General features: G+C 34.4%; 2 protein-coding genes across 2 annotated transcripts; both read left to right on the top strand.

Moving 5' to 3' along the window:
- The first annotated feature begins 7,812 nt into the window (after positions 1-7,812).
- LOC138307708 (uncharacterized) lies at positions 7,813-14,640 on the top strand. Its single transcript, XM_069248550.1, is given in 3 exon segments — positions 7,813-7,943; positions 9,716-11,457; positions 11,460-14,640. Coding segments are annotated over 2 exon segments (2,040 nt in total). The 5' UTR covers positions 7,813-7,943; positions 9,716-9,737; the 3' UTR covers positions 11,780-14,640.
- Positions 14,641-14,764: 124 nt separating this feature from the next.
- LOC138307555 (uncharacterized) lies at positions 14,765-22,663 on the top strand. The gene is made up of 2 exons (XM_069248358.1): positions 14,765-15,616; positions 21,837-22,663. The coding sequence occupies exons 1-2, from the start codon at positions 15,511-15,513 to the stop codon at positions 22,661-22,663; spliced, it is 933 nt and encodes a 310-aa protein (XP_069104459.1). The 5' UTR covers positions 14,765-15,510.
- The last annotated feature ends 18 nt before the right edge of the window (positions 22,664-22,681 follow it).

Genomic DNA, 22,681 nt, shown 5'->3' with positions numbered 1-22,681 from the left:
AACTTTAGCAAGTATCACATGGAACGTGAATCAGTCCCATTATATTGCTGTAACAATGACATGGCGTCGTGATATTTGTAGTATGGTGTCAGACAACAATGCAATGACGTCAGAGCAACCACGATGACGAAAATTCAATCAGGTCACGTCATTCTTGTATGCATTGATGACACATCATTATTAGAGACACAATATGGTCAGAAGGCAAGATAAACAGAATCATTCATCCTTCACCTTGAAAACATCAGAAGGAAATTTTAATGTCGTGCCACGTGCATACACATTTTCATTGGACCGCAAACTTTCACTTATGAATATTCATAGAGAATGTGGCCTAGCGACGGTGCGATTTCGCTTGGGGTTGAGGATGATAGAGTTTTCATTACATAACGTATGATTAATATTTCAATCACGGATTTCATTATGTGCAGATTCATATAAACAATTTGCCAGAATACTCTTTTCTGTTTATGCCTTTTAAAAAAATATGTTCATTAACATGCCATATAGCGGGAAATATATTGCGATTTCGTGGGGCATCCGAATTACAAAGTTTTCTAAATTTATCTTCAAAACATAGTTCCTATCGTTTTAAATGAAAATAATTCAATTTTGCTTGTTACGAACATTTCATTGACTTAAAAATTTACTTTATCAGCCCATAAAGGAAAACATGGCGTTGCCGTTTGTAACGTTGCTTCTGATTGGCTGAGATGACTTCATAGACGTAATGATTTCATAGACAAAAGAGTCCCAATGGAAAAAATTTGAATTTTGAGTATTGAAGATATTATCTTTAGTAAATTGAATTATAAGGATTGATTTGAATACATTTTTTTGTTATGAAAATCGCCGAGTACACAGTTTATCATCGCAAAATACATCAGTTTAAGTTACCATTTTTATATATTTTGCATGTATTCTTTATTCTTTCATACCTACACGTGTGATATTGGCTGGTCTCTCATACCTTCACGTGTAATACTGGCTGGTCTAGGGCAATACACTCATGTCGCGTGAAGCTGTATTGCATGGTTACCCATGCAATAAAGCCTTGTGACGTCACAGCGTCCACAAAGTTACTATTTTCTCGGTACAATTTTAACAATTTTTGTAAAAACTAGGCTGGATTTATTTTAAAAGATATCAAATAACGGGATTTGTGCAAGTCATCTCTCTATACATGAACATTGCATAATAAATAACTGACATTATTTCAGGAATGACAACCTTGGCAATCATATCAAGAATTCAGTTTTCTAGACGACCTATTAAATACAATTGTATGTAAAGTGAAGAATGCCTTATCTACATGTATATATATTTAAGAAATAAGATATTGCGCTTTTTTGTGCTGCTTAATATTTTTCTACTTCCATCGTCCCGCATAACTGTTCTTATCATATTATTTAATCGTATTCGGTTTGTGTGTCTTGATAAAAGGGCAGATCGCCTCGAAAATTTGATATTATTTTGTCCACACGGTTGTATATTAACTAACACTAACAGTTCATACAAAGAAAAACTTGAAACATAATATTTCGGACAAAAAGTTTCAAAAGGTTAATGAATCCAATACCTTTTATATCTGCCCATCCTTGCGAGTGACAAAATGCTGGTGTTCAAGTATTTCATAGGTAAAAAAGTACATACTTATTTTTAGTTTAAATTGCATAGAGAAAGGTTTCGATGAATATGATTTTATAACCACAATAATGGAGAAGAATGAGGCTACCCCATGAACAAATTTAATATGAATTCACGTGAGGATGTTAAAGGTCAAGGTGACCTGAAATTGATCTCAAGTTATCTCTATTAACCTCAATTTCATGTCATTTTCATGTGAATTTCATGTCAAATTATTCAGACTATGTACTGTACACCGTGACAAAAAAAGACCCTGTTTGTATGCATGCAAAAAATGCAGATAGTGAGGTGTAGCCGGCCATCTTAATACATCTTTTGTTTACTAAAATGATCAAATATAGTGCTCACACGCCTTGGCAATATCAAAAATGAACCACGGACGTACATTATTATAACACATATACTGAGGTGATATTTAAGGATTAACTTCAATAGATTTTTTATCTTATGGATATATAACACAAAATTTTAGTGTACTCTAAATAAACCGCGAAGCGGTTTATGATGAGAGTTCACTCAGAGTTGTGTTATATATCTCCATAACATAAAAATCTATTCAAATTAATCCTAATACAACATGTGATTCAATTTACTTAAGGTTTTCTCTTCAATATTCAGAATTCATTTTGGGACTCTTTTGTCTATGAAATCATTACGCCGTCATCGCAGCCCATCAGAAGCGACGTTACAAACGGCGACGCCATGTTTTTCTTTATGGGGGTGATAAAGTAAATGTTTAAACCAATGAAAATGTTCGTAACAAGCAATATTGAATTATAGCACTATACTGACCGATGTAAAGGTTCTTAGTCCTTATAGTAGGTTATGAGTTTGTTACAAATGTCAATAGCATTATATGATAAGCATTTAATTATAAGAAAGACGATGGGTATCCCTAGGCTACAAACCTACGAAACTCAAGGTTTGGGCAATTGTGAGTTGACCGGTTTGTGACCTCATAATATTAATATTGACTTGATGTTGTAAAAATGGAATTACTAACTAATTATAATATTAATAAAATAAGTCAAAACGTCGACCTCCGTGTGGAAATATATAAGCCATTGGCAATCAAAGCAAATCAAATATTTCAGAATATTAATTGTAGTCATTGATGTCATATTTTAAGCTCTCGGAGTAAAAAAAACTCTTGTATTGACAACTGGTAGGTGATTTTTTCCGGGTACTGCGGTCTCTCTCCACCATCTAAATCCGAAACGTCCCCAAATCACAAAGTTGTTTATATGGTCTAAAGTGAAAAAATATCATACTTGAAAAAAATCCTGAACAAGGATTTGTGCCTTTTTCACATATAAAAAAATTATAACTTACCTAGTAACACTACCCATGCCCAGCCTTGATCAACGGAATCTTTGTATTTTTCACATACATTCTGTTCATCCTTTTCATCAAGAGTCTGTCTATTGTCCGTGTTGGGATTACCGATATCTATAACACTCAAACCTGGGGATATATCACCTCAATACGTTCCGCCCTGTTGAAACAATCACTCTTGTCTTCCAGTTTTGTTTTCCTCTTATGATTCTGCTCAAAATCACATTGATATACAAGTCGGTTGCACTTCTTGCCGACAATTATACACCTTAATAACTACGCACTATCTTACTTCCATTTAACACCGTTTCTTTACAAAGTCTGTTTTCTTTTTTCGCTGTCCATTCTGTAGGAATGTAAGAAATATAGCATTTTGATGACGTCGACACGTGGTTATATCGACCAAAGAAAAAATATTTAACCGAGGACGTAAAAACGTTACAGACCACATGAGTTATCTTGGTTTATATTATTTGCGATTATTTTTTATCTTTTTATTTATTTACAACAAAAATCATTGGTCGCCTATTTATAAAGTATTTGTAGTATCCGCATTCCTTTGTGTGAAGGCAATATCAGGGACTCATGCAAGCTAGGCAAACTTTTTAAATTTTACAATTTTTTAAACAAACAGCATATATAATTACATTACAATAAACATACATTTGACATATTTAATATACTAGTAAGTTTTAGCAGTTGCCCGAATGAAATGCTTTCCGAAACTACAGTGATCAGGGTCGGCTAAATTAAATGTACATCAGGCGATGAACTACATTAAGTGTATCATCTTCATCATCGTCATCATCATCATCGTCATCATCATCATCGTCATCATCATCGTTATCATCGTCATCATCATCATCGTCATCATCATCGTTATCATCGTCATCATCATCATTAGCATCATCATCCTCATCATCATCACCATCATCATCATCACCAACATCACGACCATCATCATCATCATCATCATCATGATCATTACCACCACCATCATCATCATCATCACCACCACCTTCATCATCATCACCACCACCACCTTCATCATCATGCTCTCATCATCATCACAATTTCCATCACCATCATCATCATCATCATCATGATCATCATCATCACAATTTTCATCACCATCATTATCATCATCATCATTTTTAGAAGTTTTGTATCATATGTATATTATTGTAGCTATGCTTTACACATGACGAGCTCAGATTTAACTTTTTTTTAAAGAAAACGTTATGTTTGGTTTCTATATATGATAATAAGAGGCCATCTGAGAGCATTTCGTTTATTTTATATCAAGAAATCAGTCCATTAAACATTCGAGAATGATTTGACCCTAGATCTATAATCATGCAGACAAAATATCATATATATTTTTATATTTCTTAGCCTTTATTTGAATATGGCGGAGAGAGTCGAGCGATATAATGCGTTCAACATTAGTTAGCAGATAAAAAATATTATTATTATAATCTCAGTCTTATTTACCAAAGAAAAAAGTTAAAGTTCGAGGTTATGCTGCCATTGGTTACAATGTTTTGTGTACGTATAATGAGATACAAACCTGAAATGCAATCACAAACAATATCATCGTTGTATGTGCCTAGTTAAGGTCCCTCAAGTTCGAGAGCTAAACACGAAAACCAACTACACTATTAGGCAAATTATTCTAATTATTATTAGGAAGGAAAATCTTTTATACAATTGTTTACGCGAATCAAACATTATTACGATTTTCTATGACAATAGTGTACGTAATATATGCATATTTTTCTGTCAATTCTTTCAAAGTTTGAAAAAACACCTTGTGTATAATTTTATTTATGGTTATAAGTTTTAAGAAAAAAATCAACTTCCAAAAACTACGGCCTCTGACGATAAACAATATGGCGACCGCTAAAGTGGGTATATTTTCGAAGTTATATTGTTTTCTGAACTTATATGTCAAAATATGTAGTTGTTCTTAAAACAATGAACGATTTTATGCTAAACCACTCCACTACAGACTTCAGGAAGAGTTTACAACTCCCACGGTCAAACATGATCCATGGCGCATTCTGATGTACCAGATTACTTACACACTCAAGGACAACATCAATACCTCCTATATAAGTACAAAAGAAAGGAATATGTTTCCACTCTGAGGCTAAAGTACATACTATATACTATAGTAGTGACAATTTTGTGCCATAATCAGTCATATAATGTGGCTCAAGTACTTGTTAACGTATAGAAGATTCATTTCGTTTTTTTTAGATAATTGTTGCAGTTATGACCTTAAAGCAGACAATAAAACGTTATCGAATCAAAATGTCACGATTTGGCATAAACAGGCATATCAGATTCTACAAATCATAACATTTCACGAAGCAAAATTATGCGATGGCTCGCGAAGACGATCACCACGAAAATAAACGACTATACGGTATGTTTTTTACCACCTAAAGGGTTAAATATTTGAGAATTGAAATACTTACGATGCATCAAAATTCTGTTAATGACAATTAATGTCGTGATTTATATTCTTTGTATTCACAGTGAAATGGGGAAGGATTGTGACACTAGTGATCTTAATCTCAAAGTGTTATTAGTAATCGTGAAGTGACGCCTATTCTTTTTCTCCTACTACACAGATTATACCAGAATCTGAAAAGCAAACTGTAAATGAAATACTGATTTTAAAAATAAACATCATGACTGTGTTCGTGTACGATACGTACTTCATACTCAAGTATCTGTATTTCCCGACAAATGTCGCATAGAAGGAAACAATAGGTTTGTTGGACGAGGACCAAGTAGTGATGATGTTCTCATGCTTGATAATGTCATTTTCCTGTTAGAAATAAAAACAAAATTTCCCAGAAAATCCACAATAGCTAGGACAGTGCCTGATATAAACATTGTGTATACAATGGAATGTATACTCAGTCTTCCATGGGAACATCTTACATGGGAACAACCAACTAAATACAAAATAGACCTTCGAAATGGCCTCTGTGTATAGAAGATTGAGCCTTGGATAGAATTTGGACCCGATTTATGAATTAGAAAAGTGAAAATGTTTCTGACAGGTGATTATTTCTAGATAACAATGATATGAATTTAAAAATTCAGATTGAAATTCAGGTTTAAGAAATCAATTTCGATAATGAAAACTGTAAAAACATTAGAATTTCAGGATTTTTTTTAATGTAAAATGCATCTTATTTCAAAATGGTTACCCTGGTTAGAGTTTGAGCTGAAAGACCCAAACTTTTTTTCTATCTAGTGTTATATGAGAACCTAGACTTAAAAGAATAGAACACAATGGCTAGCTTATATTATATGCAGCTATTTCAATAATACATTACAAACCTTTAAGAAGCCATTTTTACTTTATATTTAGTTGGTTGTTAATAGCATTTCTACATCAAATGATGTTTTATCTTGGTTTGGCACAACGTCATAGAAATACCGAAACATGAGGACTACGTGCTAAATATAGTCATGAATGACGTGGGAGGTTTAAGTTCACATAGAACAAGGAAACTATAGTGGTGAATGCATGTGATCACCAAAAGTCTTTTTTATGCCTATTCGAAAACAAACATTTATGGAATAATCCATGGTTCGTTTAGATAGGACACATATGAGGGAAATAGGTGATATTATAAGTGTTTTATTTCACAATCCTACCAGGGTATATCAGTGTTGACGGTGTGTTAGCTATTTGTTCTGCACGTGCTTAATGCTTAGCATAAAGGAAATGGGACGACAGGTTTGTCCGTTGCCAGTATAATGTGACCGGGCTGGGTGTCCTTGTTCGGTGTCTTTGGCAGCATGTCTCAGGGAGAAATCGCTATAAAAAGAGACCCATTGACACAAGGAGACCAAGTATGGATATACTACAGCCTCCCAAAATACAGACATCCACGAACCGCATCACATAACATACACAGGGAAAGTCGTTCTATAACTTACTGGGAAAAATAAATCCAAAACCTAAAAAAAAAACAACTAAGAAACATCAGGGATATAGCTGTACGTCACGTTCCGAACATCGCGATATACAGTGTAGGTACAAGTCACATGTGAGAGGCTGCATGATGTTAGAAGGACGAACCCATATCACCCTATAACTTGCTTTAATAAAAAAAAAAATCCGAAACCTGAAAAAACACAAAAAATCCCCCACATCAGTGATAAAGTTATAAGTCACACCCAAAACAACGGAATATAATTACAGGTAACAACCCAAACACTTATTGTTATAATATTGTTATAAGTGACATTTTGCAACTTAAGCAAAATAAAGAATCGGAATCATAAATATGTTTTATTATATGAATGTATGAAAAAGGATATGCCTTAAAGTTATATGGGCCGTATTTTTAATAGTGCGCAGGGTCAAGATAAGCTTTCAACATGGAATTTAATTTAGGAATGTTTCCATCAAAACATACTTAAGGCATAAAAAACAACAATTTTACAGTGCATAATTGCTGTGTTGTAACTTACGTTTATAAGGCATCTGAAACAATTTGATTGCTTTTCACGGCTTAATTTATAAAGATTAATGAAGAAAAGAACAACATTTCAAAATTTTCGCTTAGTTACAACACATAACTTTAACGACTTTTCCCAATATAATATATTGTTAGTTTTAGCTTGTCAGGAAAATTTATATAGGCTGTTTCATAAACAAGGAAGTATACACACGCTTCCACTTACCGTTTACCATACATACATATTTGGTCAACAGAGTATGTAAAACTACGTATGGTATATAAAGCCTGTCTATTTCAATTCTACTTTTAACCTTTGACCTGCCGGGACATTTGTGGCAAAACCTATATAAAGACCTCCGAAGCTGTAAATTTGAATATAGATAACTGAAGCATTTGAACTATTCAATAGATACCTGGACCTTTCTTCGATAACTCATGAGGTTCATACTGATGCTGTTGAAGTGCACGGTAAGTGCATTATGATAATCTATTGAATTAAGTTCAAGATGCATGTAATATTTTTTCACATGACTAGTCCGTTCAGTCGTTAAATACGACCATTTTGTAATACATAGAGAACATACTAGACATTTCCATTAATAAGCGTGAACGTACAAGCGAACAACAAACTAGATAATTTTAAATAGACCACAGAGTTAAAGTGTGTAAAGGTTTTGTAATGTATAATTAAAACAAAGGAATATTAGTTAGCTATTGTGTTCTATAATTAAAGTCTAGGTTATCATATATCATATATAGCAAACAAAATATTTGGGTCATTCTGCTCAAACTCCAACCAGGGTAGCCATGTTTAAATCAGGCGCATTTGTTTCATTAATACATACAATACCGGCGATATTGTATGGTATGCATCTTCTTAATTTAGAGTAAATAAAAACTAACCTGCTACCGTACTTCTGCTTTTTTATAGTTGTTGTTATAGAGGACTCAATATTATTTTCAATATATTGTTATAACTTTCGAGTAAATGATACTAATGGTTTAGTAGGGAAATGTCATAAGCAATTTATATGTTTTTAACATTGCATAACTTATTTTTAATTGGTTATCAATTCACACTTATGATTAATTGTTTGCTTTTTGTCAGTAAATATTATCATCTACGCACGGAAATCGCCGTCTGTTATAGGCATATTATTAGAAAATGTACACGCACGGTAGGGCTATATCTGTTACACCGTGGAGAAGATGAACGGAATCGGGGTAGGCATGGGTTGCGTACCCTTGACTTAGGGGGCGCTTTGACGTGTGTTAGGTCAAACGGTAACAATCACGTGCACTGAACCTTTCTACGACAGAACATTGGTGCCGACATATATGATTATATTTTACTAAAACAATTTCCTCTGTCTGATTAAAATGATATTAACCTCTGGACTTAATTCTTAACTTATGTTCCAGATATGAACTATTTACTCTTTTACATAGTTCTCATTCTACCAAAATCGTTGGAAGTTATTCAACCGATCAAGTAATCACAGCTGGTATCTAACAAACTGTTCGCATTCTGATTGGATAATACGCCAAACATTGGCCGACCTTCTTTTTCCACATAACGTTTTGTCAACGTCACCAATAAGGTTAATTATACTAATAAATTTGGTAGATTAAACGAATCGGAAATTCATTTGAACTTGAATACAATAGTTTGATGATTATTTTGCCGGAGTATATGTCAACCTGGCGTGCGCATACGTTTTTTATAGTCCGACAATTAGTAGTTGCTCAAGCAACTGTGAAAAAAGTGGATAGACGTTATTGTGCCTTTTGAAACGTTTAAAAAAATAACTCAACCGTGTGGAATCCATCCCATATCCAACCATCTCTCTACATGTACACGTATGTATATAACATAAACCATCTACATAGACATCTGGCATTTCAACATATCTGTGTATGTAACTTATGGGCGTAGTTTAGGGCGCAACGTTTGGTTCGTTGCAAATATAGGAAATGGAACTTTTCTTTTGAAACGACCCCTAGAATTTGTACATTATGCGTCCGTATCCGCGCACGTAGTACGTTCACGTTTATTATTGAAAACTGATAATACCACATCACTGTGAAACAAAGAAAACATTCACGAATAGCTGGAAATATCACTATATCACTGTTGAGGTTTAAAACGCCAATCTAGAATCAGATAGTTTGGTAATGACTTCTGTCATGTCATGAAAGAGTTTGTATCTTTTTACAGTTTGTCCTATCTATCTCCACAGATCGTATATTCCAGGTGTAACGATGATGGGTTCCACGGAGGTTGAGCGGATGTCTCTGCTCCTGTCTACCTTACTGGAGAGGAAGTATATTGGGACGGAAGAGTTCTTTAATATGAAGAAAGATAGGGTGGTATTGCAAGAATGTATGGAGAGTGGAGATATTCATGATATCATTCATACTGGAAGTAGTGCAGAAGGATGTTTTCAGAAAGGATCAGACTTGGACGCTATGCTAGTAAACAAATCTGTTGTAGTGATGTACCCTGATGATAGTATACCTCTATACAGTGCAAACAAAACAATTCTGTACATTCGAGAGGCAGTTGGCTGTCGCCCTGGCTTTGTCCACTTAGAGGTAGTTCAGATGAAAGATGAAGTTATTTTTCAAGTATATAATTCCCTAGTTGAAATTGGAAATTCTATTTTTATTTCCAGTGATCTATACAGGGAAGAACATATCACAAACCACAACAGCGTATGCGCAGGCATATGTTTGGAATCTAACGGACCAAGTTGTACAGTCAGTAGTCCGCATAGCTTAGGATATGGCGATGACTGTGTTCATTGTTTTCCATGTTACAGTTGGCCAAAAGAAGCAAAAGAATGGATTACCCGTGAACGTATGAATGGCTGGCCCTCTCAAACTTTGATTGACAAAATTGTGAAAGGAGGATGTTATCTTGTACCAATTGGAGATAAGTGTTCAGAAGATACATTTTTACAATGGAGAATCTCGTTTGCAGTAGCAGAAAGGTGTTTGGTTCACTCGTTTACTTTCATCCAGGTCAAAGTGTACATACTGCTGAAATACTTCTTAAAACAAATAAAAGAAACATTAAAGGAAACCATTGGTGACGACGACATCTTGTGTTCCTACTTCATGAAAACAGTCATGTTTCATGCCATAGAGAATACAAGTCAAATGCTCTGGCAAGACAAAAACCTGTTTTATTGTTTTTGGTTTTGCATCAACATTCTGATTGCATGGGTCAGGGCAGGATTTTGTCCTAACTACTTCATTCCAGCCAACAATTTGTTCAAGAGGAAAGTACACGGACAGCATCAACAAATATTACTTGATCTTTTGGAAAACTATGGTAAGATGAAATGGCTGTGCCTTTCTGTCGGAAACTTCTACAAACCTTCGATTTGGGAAGAACTTTGTAACATTTCCATGCAAGCTTTTCTTGTGCGTCCACTGACTGTACATGAAACGTTTATGTATACGGCTTTCGAAATATTGGAAGCTTTAGGAAGGGAAAATTTGACCAGAGGAAATATAAGCAAAAGGTTTAACTTATTATCTACTTCAAAGTCAGATTTTGAAGAACTTTTCACATATTCCTTTACTATGGCTAGCCTCAGATGTTTTGCTTCGGAACGTTTCACTGAAAACGTTAACGTTAGTGATAATGGAGATGGCCAAGACAACAAGGAACGATACAGAAGACTAAGGAAATGTAAGATATGGATGTCCCCGAATGCTTCATTTGGAACGGACGTCTTGCATTTGGCAACGTATCACTTCGTTATTGGAAATATTAGCAAATGCCTGAAGCTGAGCAGAGACGTGATAAAGCCAGCTTCGTTCTACAGATATCAAACTTTGAATCCCGACCTTTTGCCTCGGCTTTGTGAATATTCATTAAAGACGATTAAGAAAGTAGTTACAAAAGCCTTGATATTTCAGCATTCAGAGTTCTATTTCCCTCATCTTTGTCTGGAGCTGACCGAAGAGTCGTTTTTTTGGTCGTGCCACCCCTGCCGTACGCCATATTCCTGACCTTCTTGTGTTGCCACGAGCTTGGAGACAGCAGTGGACGTGACGAAGCATTACACCAGATGGTACAGGTCCAGCATGATGAGCACCAGGGAGGGCAGAAGTTCTGGATAACCCACACACTTCTCGGGATATGTTATCAAATACTAGGGAACTTTCACATGGCTATGATGGCGTACTGGGAGTCGGCTAACCCAAACGCCATGTATCAATATGGTAACTCTGCTAGTAGCAGAATTGCTATTTTGTATTTATGTATGTATGCAACCCGGTTATGCAAATAGTGTGTGTATGATGTAAATCAACAAGGAGTAACATGCACTTAATGAATTTTAAATAAGTGGATAAAAAGCTCTATAATGTATGTTCTGAGTGTAATTCTGAGAGACCTTTATAAAAAGATGACTTGTTAGGAAAAATTTAAAGGAGGCTCAATTGTCTCTAGTAATAGTTAATAACTATTCAATTAGGTATACATTTTATGAACAATGAATCAAATAACACCAAATACAATTATTATTTCTACCCTAGCAATAATTGAAACAAAGAAAGATGATTTTGTAATGTACGAAAACCAAGCAAGACATTTATGAAGCACGTGAAAGTGGGGTTGTTCCAGGGATTACTACCACTATTAGTTGTGGTTAATATAGTTTTAACTGTATCTAACCAGTTTTACTCAAAAATTGAATATTATAATAATATATGATTTCATCACAAAAATCTACCTGATATCTTGTGACTACACTCATATACTTTTGTATATATCACTATATAACCTAGATCGCTTTTCGTTGACCGGAAAGTAAGGGTGACGTCATAATTTGACGTCAGTTAAAACCATGTGACGTCAGAATTCGAGAACGTCGGGACAAAATGGCGGCCTTGATAGATTTTACAACACATTTTGATATTGAGATTCTCCGAAATGTTTTAGTCGTGTGATAAAAAGTATTTTACATTTGTGTTTATCTTATATGAGATTTCATTCTTTGCTCTTCAATGCTCGCAAAAATATAAAGAACAAGGCTAAGACTAGTTTTATAAAACTTCATATGAAATTAATTTTCATTTAAGATCCTATCTATACATGTGAATGTATAGAATTAAGACATTTTTATTGATGTATTGAGAATATGTATTAAGAATACTGAAAATAATGCCATTAAATTATTATTGTTATCATTGACGCAATCTTTAACTACAGCATTGGTAAATAATTAATATTAATTAGTAATAAACGGAATCGTACATTAAAACGTATTTTCATTCATCAAGTATTCTTTAAAATTTATTATATGCATTAGTGTTTTTTTAATTAAAATGTTCAAATGAAATAAAAAAAAAATGCAGCAGTTTTTAGATCATTGTATTAAACATATCATTTTTTAAACTTTTCTTTCATTAAAAACTATTTTTAAAGCCAATGTTTAAATGAATATGTTCTCATTTGATCCAATATGAAATCGTGATTGTTTTCAAAGCATACCTGAGTTTGTTCAAGCTATATATATATTGCTTTCTCATGTTGATGTTTGCTGTAAAAAATCGTTAAGATTAACATTGGATAACACACATTGTTATACAAACTGTATATATTTATTTTGGAAGCGAATATAATCAAGGTAAGAAAAACACTGCCTTAAGAAACAATAAATAAGACCAGTGTCTGTAAGTCAGCTAGTATTTGATGATTTCTCTACCACAATTTACGTAGCATTTTAGTTTAACGAAGGGCTCTCTTGGCTCATATGCTTGCATGACCTCAAACTATTAAAGTAGAGTATCTGTTATATGACTTACGAAAGACCACCATTGGGATAAAATCGTTTAAAAGAATTTTACAGGGGTGATACAGAAATATATTGGGTCAATGAAAAAAAGTTGTATTTGGTTTAACATTGCCATTGGCTCAATATATTTCCGTATCATCCCAATAAAACACTACATAACAAATAATTAATTTTATCGGAAAATGAATAAGAATTTTTGCAAACATTATTCATATCCCGATGGGGCTAAAAATACATGTAGTGACATTGATGCTTATAATTAATATTTTCATACCTATTGAAATCAAATACGTTTAAATGTACGATTCTATTGATTATTTTTCCTGATTAATGAGCAATGTCCATGTCTCTATTGTAACATCATCTTGTGTTTTACGTCATTCTTGGATAAAGAATGAACATTAGTGCCAATCACAAAGTAGGATTTAGTATAAAAAGAACAAATAATTAAAAACACAATTATCAATATATTTGTATTCCGCTCAACAGCTTTTTCTCCAAAGATACCCGTCTGAATCGTTAGACAAGCATGTATACCTCCTCGATACTCACCATGGAATATGCCACAGCAAAATTTGAAAGCAGTTCAGGGGTAATATCACTGACCAATCACAGGCCTCAGAGACTTCGTTTGAAGATTAGGGCGACTCTCAACCTGAATGCCATACACTGTACCGTTATTCAATTATTTTGATGTACATCAAAGGACCAAACTACCTGTCTCATTTGTTGTCGCACAAAGAGATTTGGGATTCGCTATGGCGATATTTCAGGGGTGTGTATTATCACAGTGATAGTAACCCTTTGAATATCGAGGATACCGTGCGCAAATACTACATTTTCAATAAGTATAAATATTAGATTATCGCATACATTTCCTTATGCATCTGAGTCACACGTAATACATCATTTATCATTTTTATTTTTGTTAAATTTCTGTTTCCTTAGAGATTGGAAAGCTCGATACTAATGATGATACACTTGAAATGGGCGTCATATTTCCTCCTCACACTAAACTGGTATATGATTAATGGATTCTCTCATCATTTGTTAACAAGGAAATACTCACACACGTAGATTAATATACCCTCCCACGTCGCACAGGGAAATCTCCTGTGGTGTCCCATGCTAGATTTTTTTATCTGTCCTGATCTGTCTAATGTACTAATATTCCGCGCAAGTGACGTAATACTTGAATCGCTTACTTCATAGATAATCAATATTATTAGACATATGTGGACTCAAACTGTTTTTTGTTTTTTATTCAATTACTAGGTATTGTTTGATTGGCTGTTCTTTATTACTTAAATAATATTACCGATTTAGTATCGCTTATCTTTGATATTGGTTATTTTCCCATGAATAATCGTAAGCCACTTCATACTTTAATTCGCGTCTCGATCAATTTATATATGTATCAGTGAATACATTATTTTGATTTACATTTTAAAACAATTATTCCCGAAACATGTTAGGTCGCGATTAAGATAATGGAGACTTTACGAGGAAGTTTGTATGATAATAAAAACTATTTACAGTTATATAATACAATTTATCACATAACTAGCCCGTCCAGTCATGTCAAACGGCCATGTCATAAATATCCTAAGACACATGTGTAATAACACTATTGTGACGTCACATGTAGTTTTGACGTCATACTCTATCTATGACGTCGCATGATTTTCTCAGTAGATGGAAACGCCACATCCAAGCCGGATTTCTACTGTTTTATATAGAGACAAAATCTAAAGTTTTACGTATATTTCTATTATTAAAAGTTATGTGATAAAGAGAATCTTACACTCATGACTATGCAATATGAAATTTATTAAACTCGTTAAATAATTCGATATGCCACTCGCCTAAAGGCTCGTGGCATATCAAATTATTGAACTCGTTTGATAAATTTCATATTTACATAGTCACGAGTGTAAGATCCTCTATTTATTTTCTTCATACTGTTTATGGAGATAATCAAGATGCAGCCTCTAAACCAGACAGTACTTTTTCTCACTAGAAAATATTGTTTATTTCAAACTTGTCATGAAACTTCTCTAAATTGTTACGTAAACAGGGAAACACACTAACATATTACCAGTTATTGTCTATATTTGGACATGTGAGGATAATACACTACTTAAAATCAGTTTACGTCAATTTCACTTTTAACTTTTGACCTGCCGGGACATGTGTGACAAAACCTATATAAAGGCCTTCGGATGTACATTTTCATACCGAGAGCTGACGCATTTAACATATTCAATAGATTACTGGAACGTTCTTCGATAACTCATGAAGTTTATACTGATGCTGTTGAAGTGCATGGTAAGTGTGTTCTTATACTCTTCCTATGAATGACATTGACATAGATACTTATCATCATATAAACGACCCGTTCAGCCATGTCATATGACCAAGTTATAAATATATCAAGACACACTTTTAATTATTCCGCTATCGCGACCACACAGGCAATACTACCGTCATTATCAAAATATGACGTCACACGATTGTCTCGGTAGACAGAAACGTCACTTTCGAGCCTAAATTCACCTTATTATAGAAAAACGAGATTGATTTTTTTTTATAATTTCGTTAACATAAATTAAATGATTAATACACTAGTGTGTAATATGAGACTTATTAAACTATAAATTAAATATTTTATTCGCCTAATGCCTCGTGGAATATTAAATGCTTCAATTTGTCTAATACAATAATTTCTTAATAAAAGAGCGATGGATCAAAAAGGACCCACCACATGCACATTACTTTTTATACGACATTACAAGTCATGTACAATCCTCTATTTCAGCTACTCAAAATCACAGGTTCAAATATCAAATCAACCATCAACAAATGAATTGTCTAGTGTATGTAAGCTGCCTTACAACCCATTTGTATAAGATAGAGCTATCTCTTCCCATTTCAAGATTTTTATAGTTTACTTAACATAAATAATTCTCCAATAACCTGACAAACCAAATTGGGATTGATTTTGACTATGATCAGGAAGTATGGGAGAACATTATGCCATTCCTTTCAATGTAACAATATATACTAAAGTTGGGGTTGCAAAATTTGCTCACGTTCCGATTTCGTGAAAATTTTCCAATGTTAAAGGTCTAGAACTACTTGTTATGTACTTTTGATCCATTTTGCCTTTTTTGAAAAAAGGCATAAAGGGCCTGAAATGACAATACTAACAATACTCTTCGTATATGTTAAGGGAATCCCCTGTGTCCACCTTTTCAACAAATTTCTAATTAATTAATTATTTTTGCTTATGAAACTTATTATAACATAAACGACCCGTTCAGCCATGTCATATAACCCAGTCATAAATATATTAAGACACACTTTTAATTATTCCGCTATCGCGACCACACAGGCAATACTACCGTCATAATCAAAATATGACGTCAAAATCACAAGTTCAGATATCAAATCAATCTTTTAAAATCGATACGAAATGCCTTACTACTGTCTGTAACAGATGTCTGTGGTGGTAAACAAACAAAAAGCGAAGAAAGACAAAGCAACAGTTATTATGAATATTTAATTAAGCATGTGTGTTATCTCAGTAATAATAACTATTTGATTAAACAGGTGTGTTATCTCAGTAATAATAACTATTTGATTAAGCATGTGTGTTATCTCAGTAATAATAACTTTTTGATTATACAGGTGTGTTACATTGTATCTCAGTAATAATAACTATTTGATTAAACAGGTGTGTTATCTCAGTAATAATAACTATTTGATTAAGCAGGTGTGTTATCTCAGTAATAATAACTATTTGATTATACAGGTGTGTTATCTCAGTAATAATAACTTTTTGATTATACAGGTGTGTTATCTCATTAATATTTACAGATACCTTTGTAATTGACTCTATAACCTTTTTAATTCTAGTCCTTTTCGTGCGTGTAGTAACACATGTACTGTGTGCACTGGGTATGCGGGGGATTCCCGTTATTTTTGCTATTTATAGATGTCACAGATCCGAGATTTCAACTAAAACACAAACACGCCTTCATATACTTATATGTAAACATCTCCATTGTCCAGGGATTTAAGTGTAAGAAAAATAAAAAAAAAATAAAAAAAAATTAAACGAGAGGAAAAATTACAGAAATGGAATAGTTTCGCGTGCATTATCAAGCGTCAAAGGGTCGTCTGCTTTAGCCAGCGTTAACAAGGAATCTGACATGGATGGAAATTTTGCAATAGACCTTCCAGACATGGCTGAGAAGGAAAACAAGTTGGACAATGAAGACTTCGATGATCTTATTCAGTCATAAAAACAGACGTCTGATTTTCTTGATATCAAAGATATATTTTCAATGTCCGAGGTATTAGGCATCCCAGCATTTGACGATTTACCAGCCCAGGAGAGTCCCATTATACCAACCTCTGTTTACGTTAATGTTCCAACATGTAAAACAGAAAAGAAAGAGATTTGGAACAAAAACTGAGGAACAATTGAAACAACTGGAAGACCTCAACCAAGCAAAAACTACGAAAAAGAGTACGAAATGGGGGATAAAGATCCTGCAAGGTACATTGTAGCATTAATTTTAAAAAAATGTGCAGTTAATAAACACACTGCAAATTGGAAATGCAATACAGAAATTTTAATTTCAAATCTGTCAGAGCATTTACATCATCGAGTGCATTTTAAATCATCACTTGGTCACAACATTTGATATAACTGTAAGCCTAAGAACTGATTAAAAATCATGGTTGAAATTAAATAAGATTAAAAGAAAATCTAAACTAAAAAAAAACACTATAATTCTAGCAAAATATGCAAATTAATTTGCTTTTTAGAGTGGCACTGTGAGACGTATAGGAACGCGATGGACCTAAAAGCCGTCAGCAAAGAAGAGGTGTCAGCGAAACTGGGAAAATTTTTTGTGAGGCCAAGCCAAATGATCCCGAGAAAAGGATTTCTGCAAATATGCCACGTGAACAGGCGGCAGAATACCATAAAAACACTTTGAAATCTATTAGATCGGCTATAAATAGACATTTGTCTGATATAGGCAGAAATATTGACATTGTTCACGACAAAGCTTTAAAACTTTAAACAAGAAAATTGGAGGTCTGTTGAAAGAAAGAATGCGTCAGGGGACATTCATTTGAATTAGTCAAAGATCCGCAGGGAAAACAGTACGCTAGACTCACACAAGAAACAAAACAAAAACATTATCAGGGTGGCCTTGTGAGCGAAGAGGCCATGTCGGACCGGCGAATATACGCTGCAAACTCCTCTTTATGTCCAGTCGAAATATTGATATTTAATCAAATAAACAAAGATGAACTGACGTCTCCCATTACTGAAAAAGTCTCGTTCAGTGCCAACTCACTTGGTAAGCACACTTTCAGAAATTTCTTACCCGACATTTGTAAAAATGCACTGTTCCACACGGTACACCGCGCACTGTTTACGTGATTTTAGTGATCCAATGTCTGAGTGATGCTGGGCTTGAAACTCGCCAAATAATGTATATGAGCGGACACAAAAATGAAGCATATATTAGATCGTATTCACGAGACTGTTCTAACTCACAAAAACAGTCCATTAGTACCACGCTTTCCTCCGTAGCAAGTTCAACTGGTGTAAGCCTATCTGACGGTGTAATGGCGATTGTCCCACGTGTTCCAGTCACAAGCACAGTCACTCGTCCGGTTTTCACACAAATTCAAAACGATCTTTCAATTCCAACACACTCCATCTAAAATACGTCGGTGTTACCCACTATCCAGTCAGGAATGTTGACAAATTCAAGCTTCAGTAACTGCTCCTTCCAGTTCAACATCGTCAAGTAGATCCAGTCAATGATGCATAATAAAAATTATGAAATTCCCGCGACTTGTGACCGAATCACATCGAGTTTCAATAGGCGTTAGTATATCCTTCCGCGCTGTAATAAAGTCCCGTGTACAATTTATCTTTGTTACTATTTACAGATACCTTTGTAATTGACTCTATAACCTTTTTAATTCTAGTCCTTCTCGTGCGTGTAGTAACACATGTACTGTGTTCACTGGGTATGCGGGGGATTCCCGTTATTTTTGCTATTTATAGATGTCACAGATCCGAGATTTCAACTAAAACACAAACACGCCTTCATATACTTATATGTAAACATCTCCATTGTCCAGGGATTTAAGTGTAAGAAAAATAAAAAAAAAATAAAAAAAAATTAAACGAGAGGAAAAATTACAGAAATGGAATAGTTTCGCGTGCATTATCAAGCGTCAAAGGGTCGTCTGCTTTAGCCAGCGTTAACAAGGAATCTGACATGGATGGAAATTTTGCAATAGACCTTCCAGACATGGCTGAGAAGGAAAACAAGTTGGACAATGAAGACTTCGATGATCTTATTCAGTCATAAAAACAGACGTCTGATTTTCTTGATATCAAAGATATATTTTCAATGTCCGAGGTATTAGGCATCCCAGCATTTGACGATTTACCAGCCCAGGAGAGTCCCATTATACCAACCTCTGTTTACGTTAATGTTCCAACATGTAAAACAGAAAAGAAAGAGATTTGGAACAAAAACTGAGGAACAATTGAAACAACTGGAAGACCTCAACCAAGCAAAAACTACGAAAAAGAGTACGAAATGGGGGATAAAGATCCTGCAAGGTACATTGTAGCATTAATTTTAAAAAAATGTGCAGTTAATAAACACACTGCAAATTGGAAATGCAATACAGAAATTTTAATTTCAAATCTGTCAGAGCATTTACATCATCGAGTGCATTTTAAATCATCACTTGGTCACAACATTTGATATAACTGTAAGCCTAAGAACTGATTAAAAATCATGGTTGAAATTAAATAAGATTAAAAGAAAATCTAAACTAAAAAAAAACACTATAATTCTAGCAAAATATGCAAATTAATTTGCTTTTTAGAGTGGCACTGTGAGACGTATAGGAACGCGATGGACCTAAAAGCCGTCAGCAAAGAAGAGGTGTCAGCGAAACTGGGAAAATTTTTTGTGAGGCCAAGCCAAATGATCCCGAGAAAAGGATTTCTGCAAATATGCCACGTGAACAGGCGGCAGAATACCATAAAAACACTTTGAAATCTATTAGATCGGCTATAAATAGACATTTGTCTGATATAGGCAGAAATATTGACATTGTTCACGACAAAGCTTTAAAACTTTAAACAAGAAAATTGGAGGTCTGTTGAAAGAAAGAATGCGTCAGGGGACATTCATTTGAATTAGTCAAAGATCCGCAGGGAAAACAGTACGCTAGACTCACACAAGAAACAAAACAAAAACATTATCAGGGTGGCCTTGTGAGCGAAGAGGCCATGTCGGACCGGCGAATATACGCTGCAAACTCCTCTTTATGTCCAGTCGAAATATTGATATTTAATCAAATAAACAAAGATGAACTGACGTCTCCCATTACTGAAAAAGTCTCGTTCAGTGCCAACTCACTTGGTAAGCACACTTTCAGAAATTTCTTACCCGACATTTGTAAAAATGCACTGTTCCACACGGTACACCGCGCACTGTTTACGTGATTTTAGTGATCCAATGTCTGAGTGATGCTGGGCTTGAAACTCGCCAAATAATGTATATGAGCGGACACAAAAATGAAGCATATATTAGATCGTATTCACGAGACTGTTCTAACTCACAAAAACAGTCCATTAGTACCACGCTTTCCTCCGTAGCAAGTTCAACTGGTGTAAGCCTATCTGACGGTGTAATGGCGATTGTCCCACGTGTTCCAGTCACAAGCACAGTCACTCGTCCGGTTTTCACACAAATTCAAAACGATCTTTCAATTCCAACACACTCCATCTAAAATACGTCGGTGTTACCCACTATCCAGTCAGGAATGTTGACAAATTCAAGCTTCAGTAACTGCTCCTTCCAGTTCAACATCGTCAAGTAGATCCAGTCAATGATGCATAATAAAAATTATGAAATTCCCGCGCTGTAATAAAGTCCCGTGTACAATTTATCTTTGTTACAAATTATTGAATGATTTGTTACAAATTATTGAATGAATTTTGATTTTTTTGTATTATGAAATATCATACCTATACCTGCTTGTACTATTTTGCAAGGTAAAGAAATTAAAATATGTAAACTATTGAAAGTAGTTGTTCGTTTTGTTGCCATGGTGTCAAAAGGTTGAAACTATAGGCTGTTCCAATGATATCGTTTCAGAAACGAAATTTATCGACAACCAAATAAATGCATTTTTTTCTTCTTTCAACATGGAAATATATACACGCAAGGAACTTACAGTGACAAATAATAAAACTGTAAATATAAGGGTTAACTTTCTATTTTGTTTAGGTTATCGGGGGATAACTACAATGGAACACGGGTAAATTGTACATAACCGGCTTCGCGTTCCGTGTTCCATTGTAGTTATAACCTAAATAAAACAGAAAGTTAATCTTTAAATAATAACTATTTGATTCAACAGGTTTGTTGTCTCAGTAATAATAAGATACTTATCATTTTTTGAAGTATTCTTCTATGTATCTCCACAGATCAGATAACGATGATGAGTTCCACGGAGAGTGAGCGGATGTCTCTGCTCTTGTCCACTTTACTGGAGAGGAAGTATATTGGGACGGAGGAGTGCCTTAACATTAGGAGAAGAGGAATCGTATTAAAAGATCGTATGGAGAGTGGTGATATTTATGATTACATTCAAACTGGAAGCAATGCAGAAGGATGTTTTCAGAAAGGATCAGACTTGGACGCTATGCTAGTAAACAAATCTGTTGTAGTGATGTACCCTGATGATAGTATACCTCTATACAGTGCAAACAAAACAATTCTGTACATTCGAGAGGCAGTTGACTGTCGCCCTGGCTTTGTCCACTTAGAGGTAGTTCAGATGAAAGATGAAGTTCCTTTTCAAGTATATAATTTCCTAATTGAAATTGGAAATTCTATTTTTATTTCAAGTGATCTATACAGGGAAGAAATTATCAGAGAAACCAAAGTCATATGTCCAAATAGGAAATCTACCGGACCAAGTTGTACAGTGATGGGTTGGTATGGCAATGACAGTGAAAATGACTTGGTTCATTGTTTTCCATGTTACAGTTGGCCAAAAGAAGCAAAAGAATGGATTACCCGTACACGTATGCATGGCTGGCCCTCTCAAACATTGATAGACAAGATTGTGAAAGGAGGATGTCATCTTGTCCCAGTTGGAGATAAGTGTTCAGAAGATACATTTTTACAATGGAGAATCTCGCTTGCAGTAGCAGAAAAGTGTTTAGTTCACTCGTTTAGTTACGTCCAAGTGAAAGTGTACACGCTGCTGAAATACTTCTTAAAACAAATAAAGAAAGCATTAAAATAAATCATTGGTGACGACGAC

Source organism: Argopecten irradians, chromosome 14, assembly GCF_041381155.1.
Source record: "Argopecten irradians isolate NY chromosome 14, Ai_NY, whole genome shotgun sequence".
Classification (NCBI taxonomy): Eukaryota; Metazoa; Mollusca; class Bivalvia; order Pectinida; family Pectinidae; genus Argopecten; species Argopecten irradians.
The sequence above is the reverse complement of the archived record's forward strand: the minus strand, read 5'-3'. Positions and strand labels throughout refer to the sequence as shown.

What these genes read in the sequence shown, in the direction of transcription:
- LOC138307555 (XM_069248358.1), top strand. Translation starts at nt 15,511, where the DNA reads ATGTACATTTTCATACCGAGAGCTGACGCATTTAACATATTCAATAGA. An exon ending in TGATGCTGTTGAAGTGCATG is followed by an intron (nt 15,617 to 21,836) that starts GTAAGTGTGTTC and finishes GTATCTCCACAG; the next exon opens with ATCAGATAACGATGATGAGT.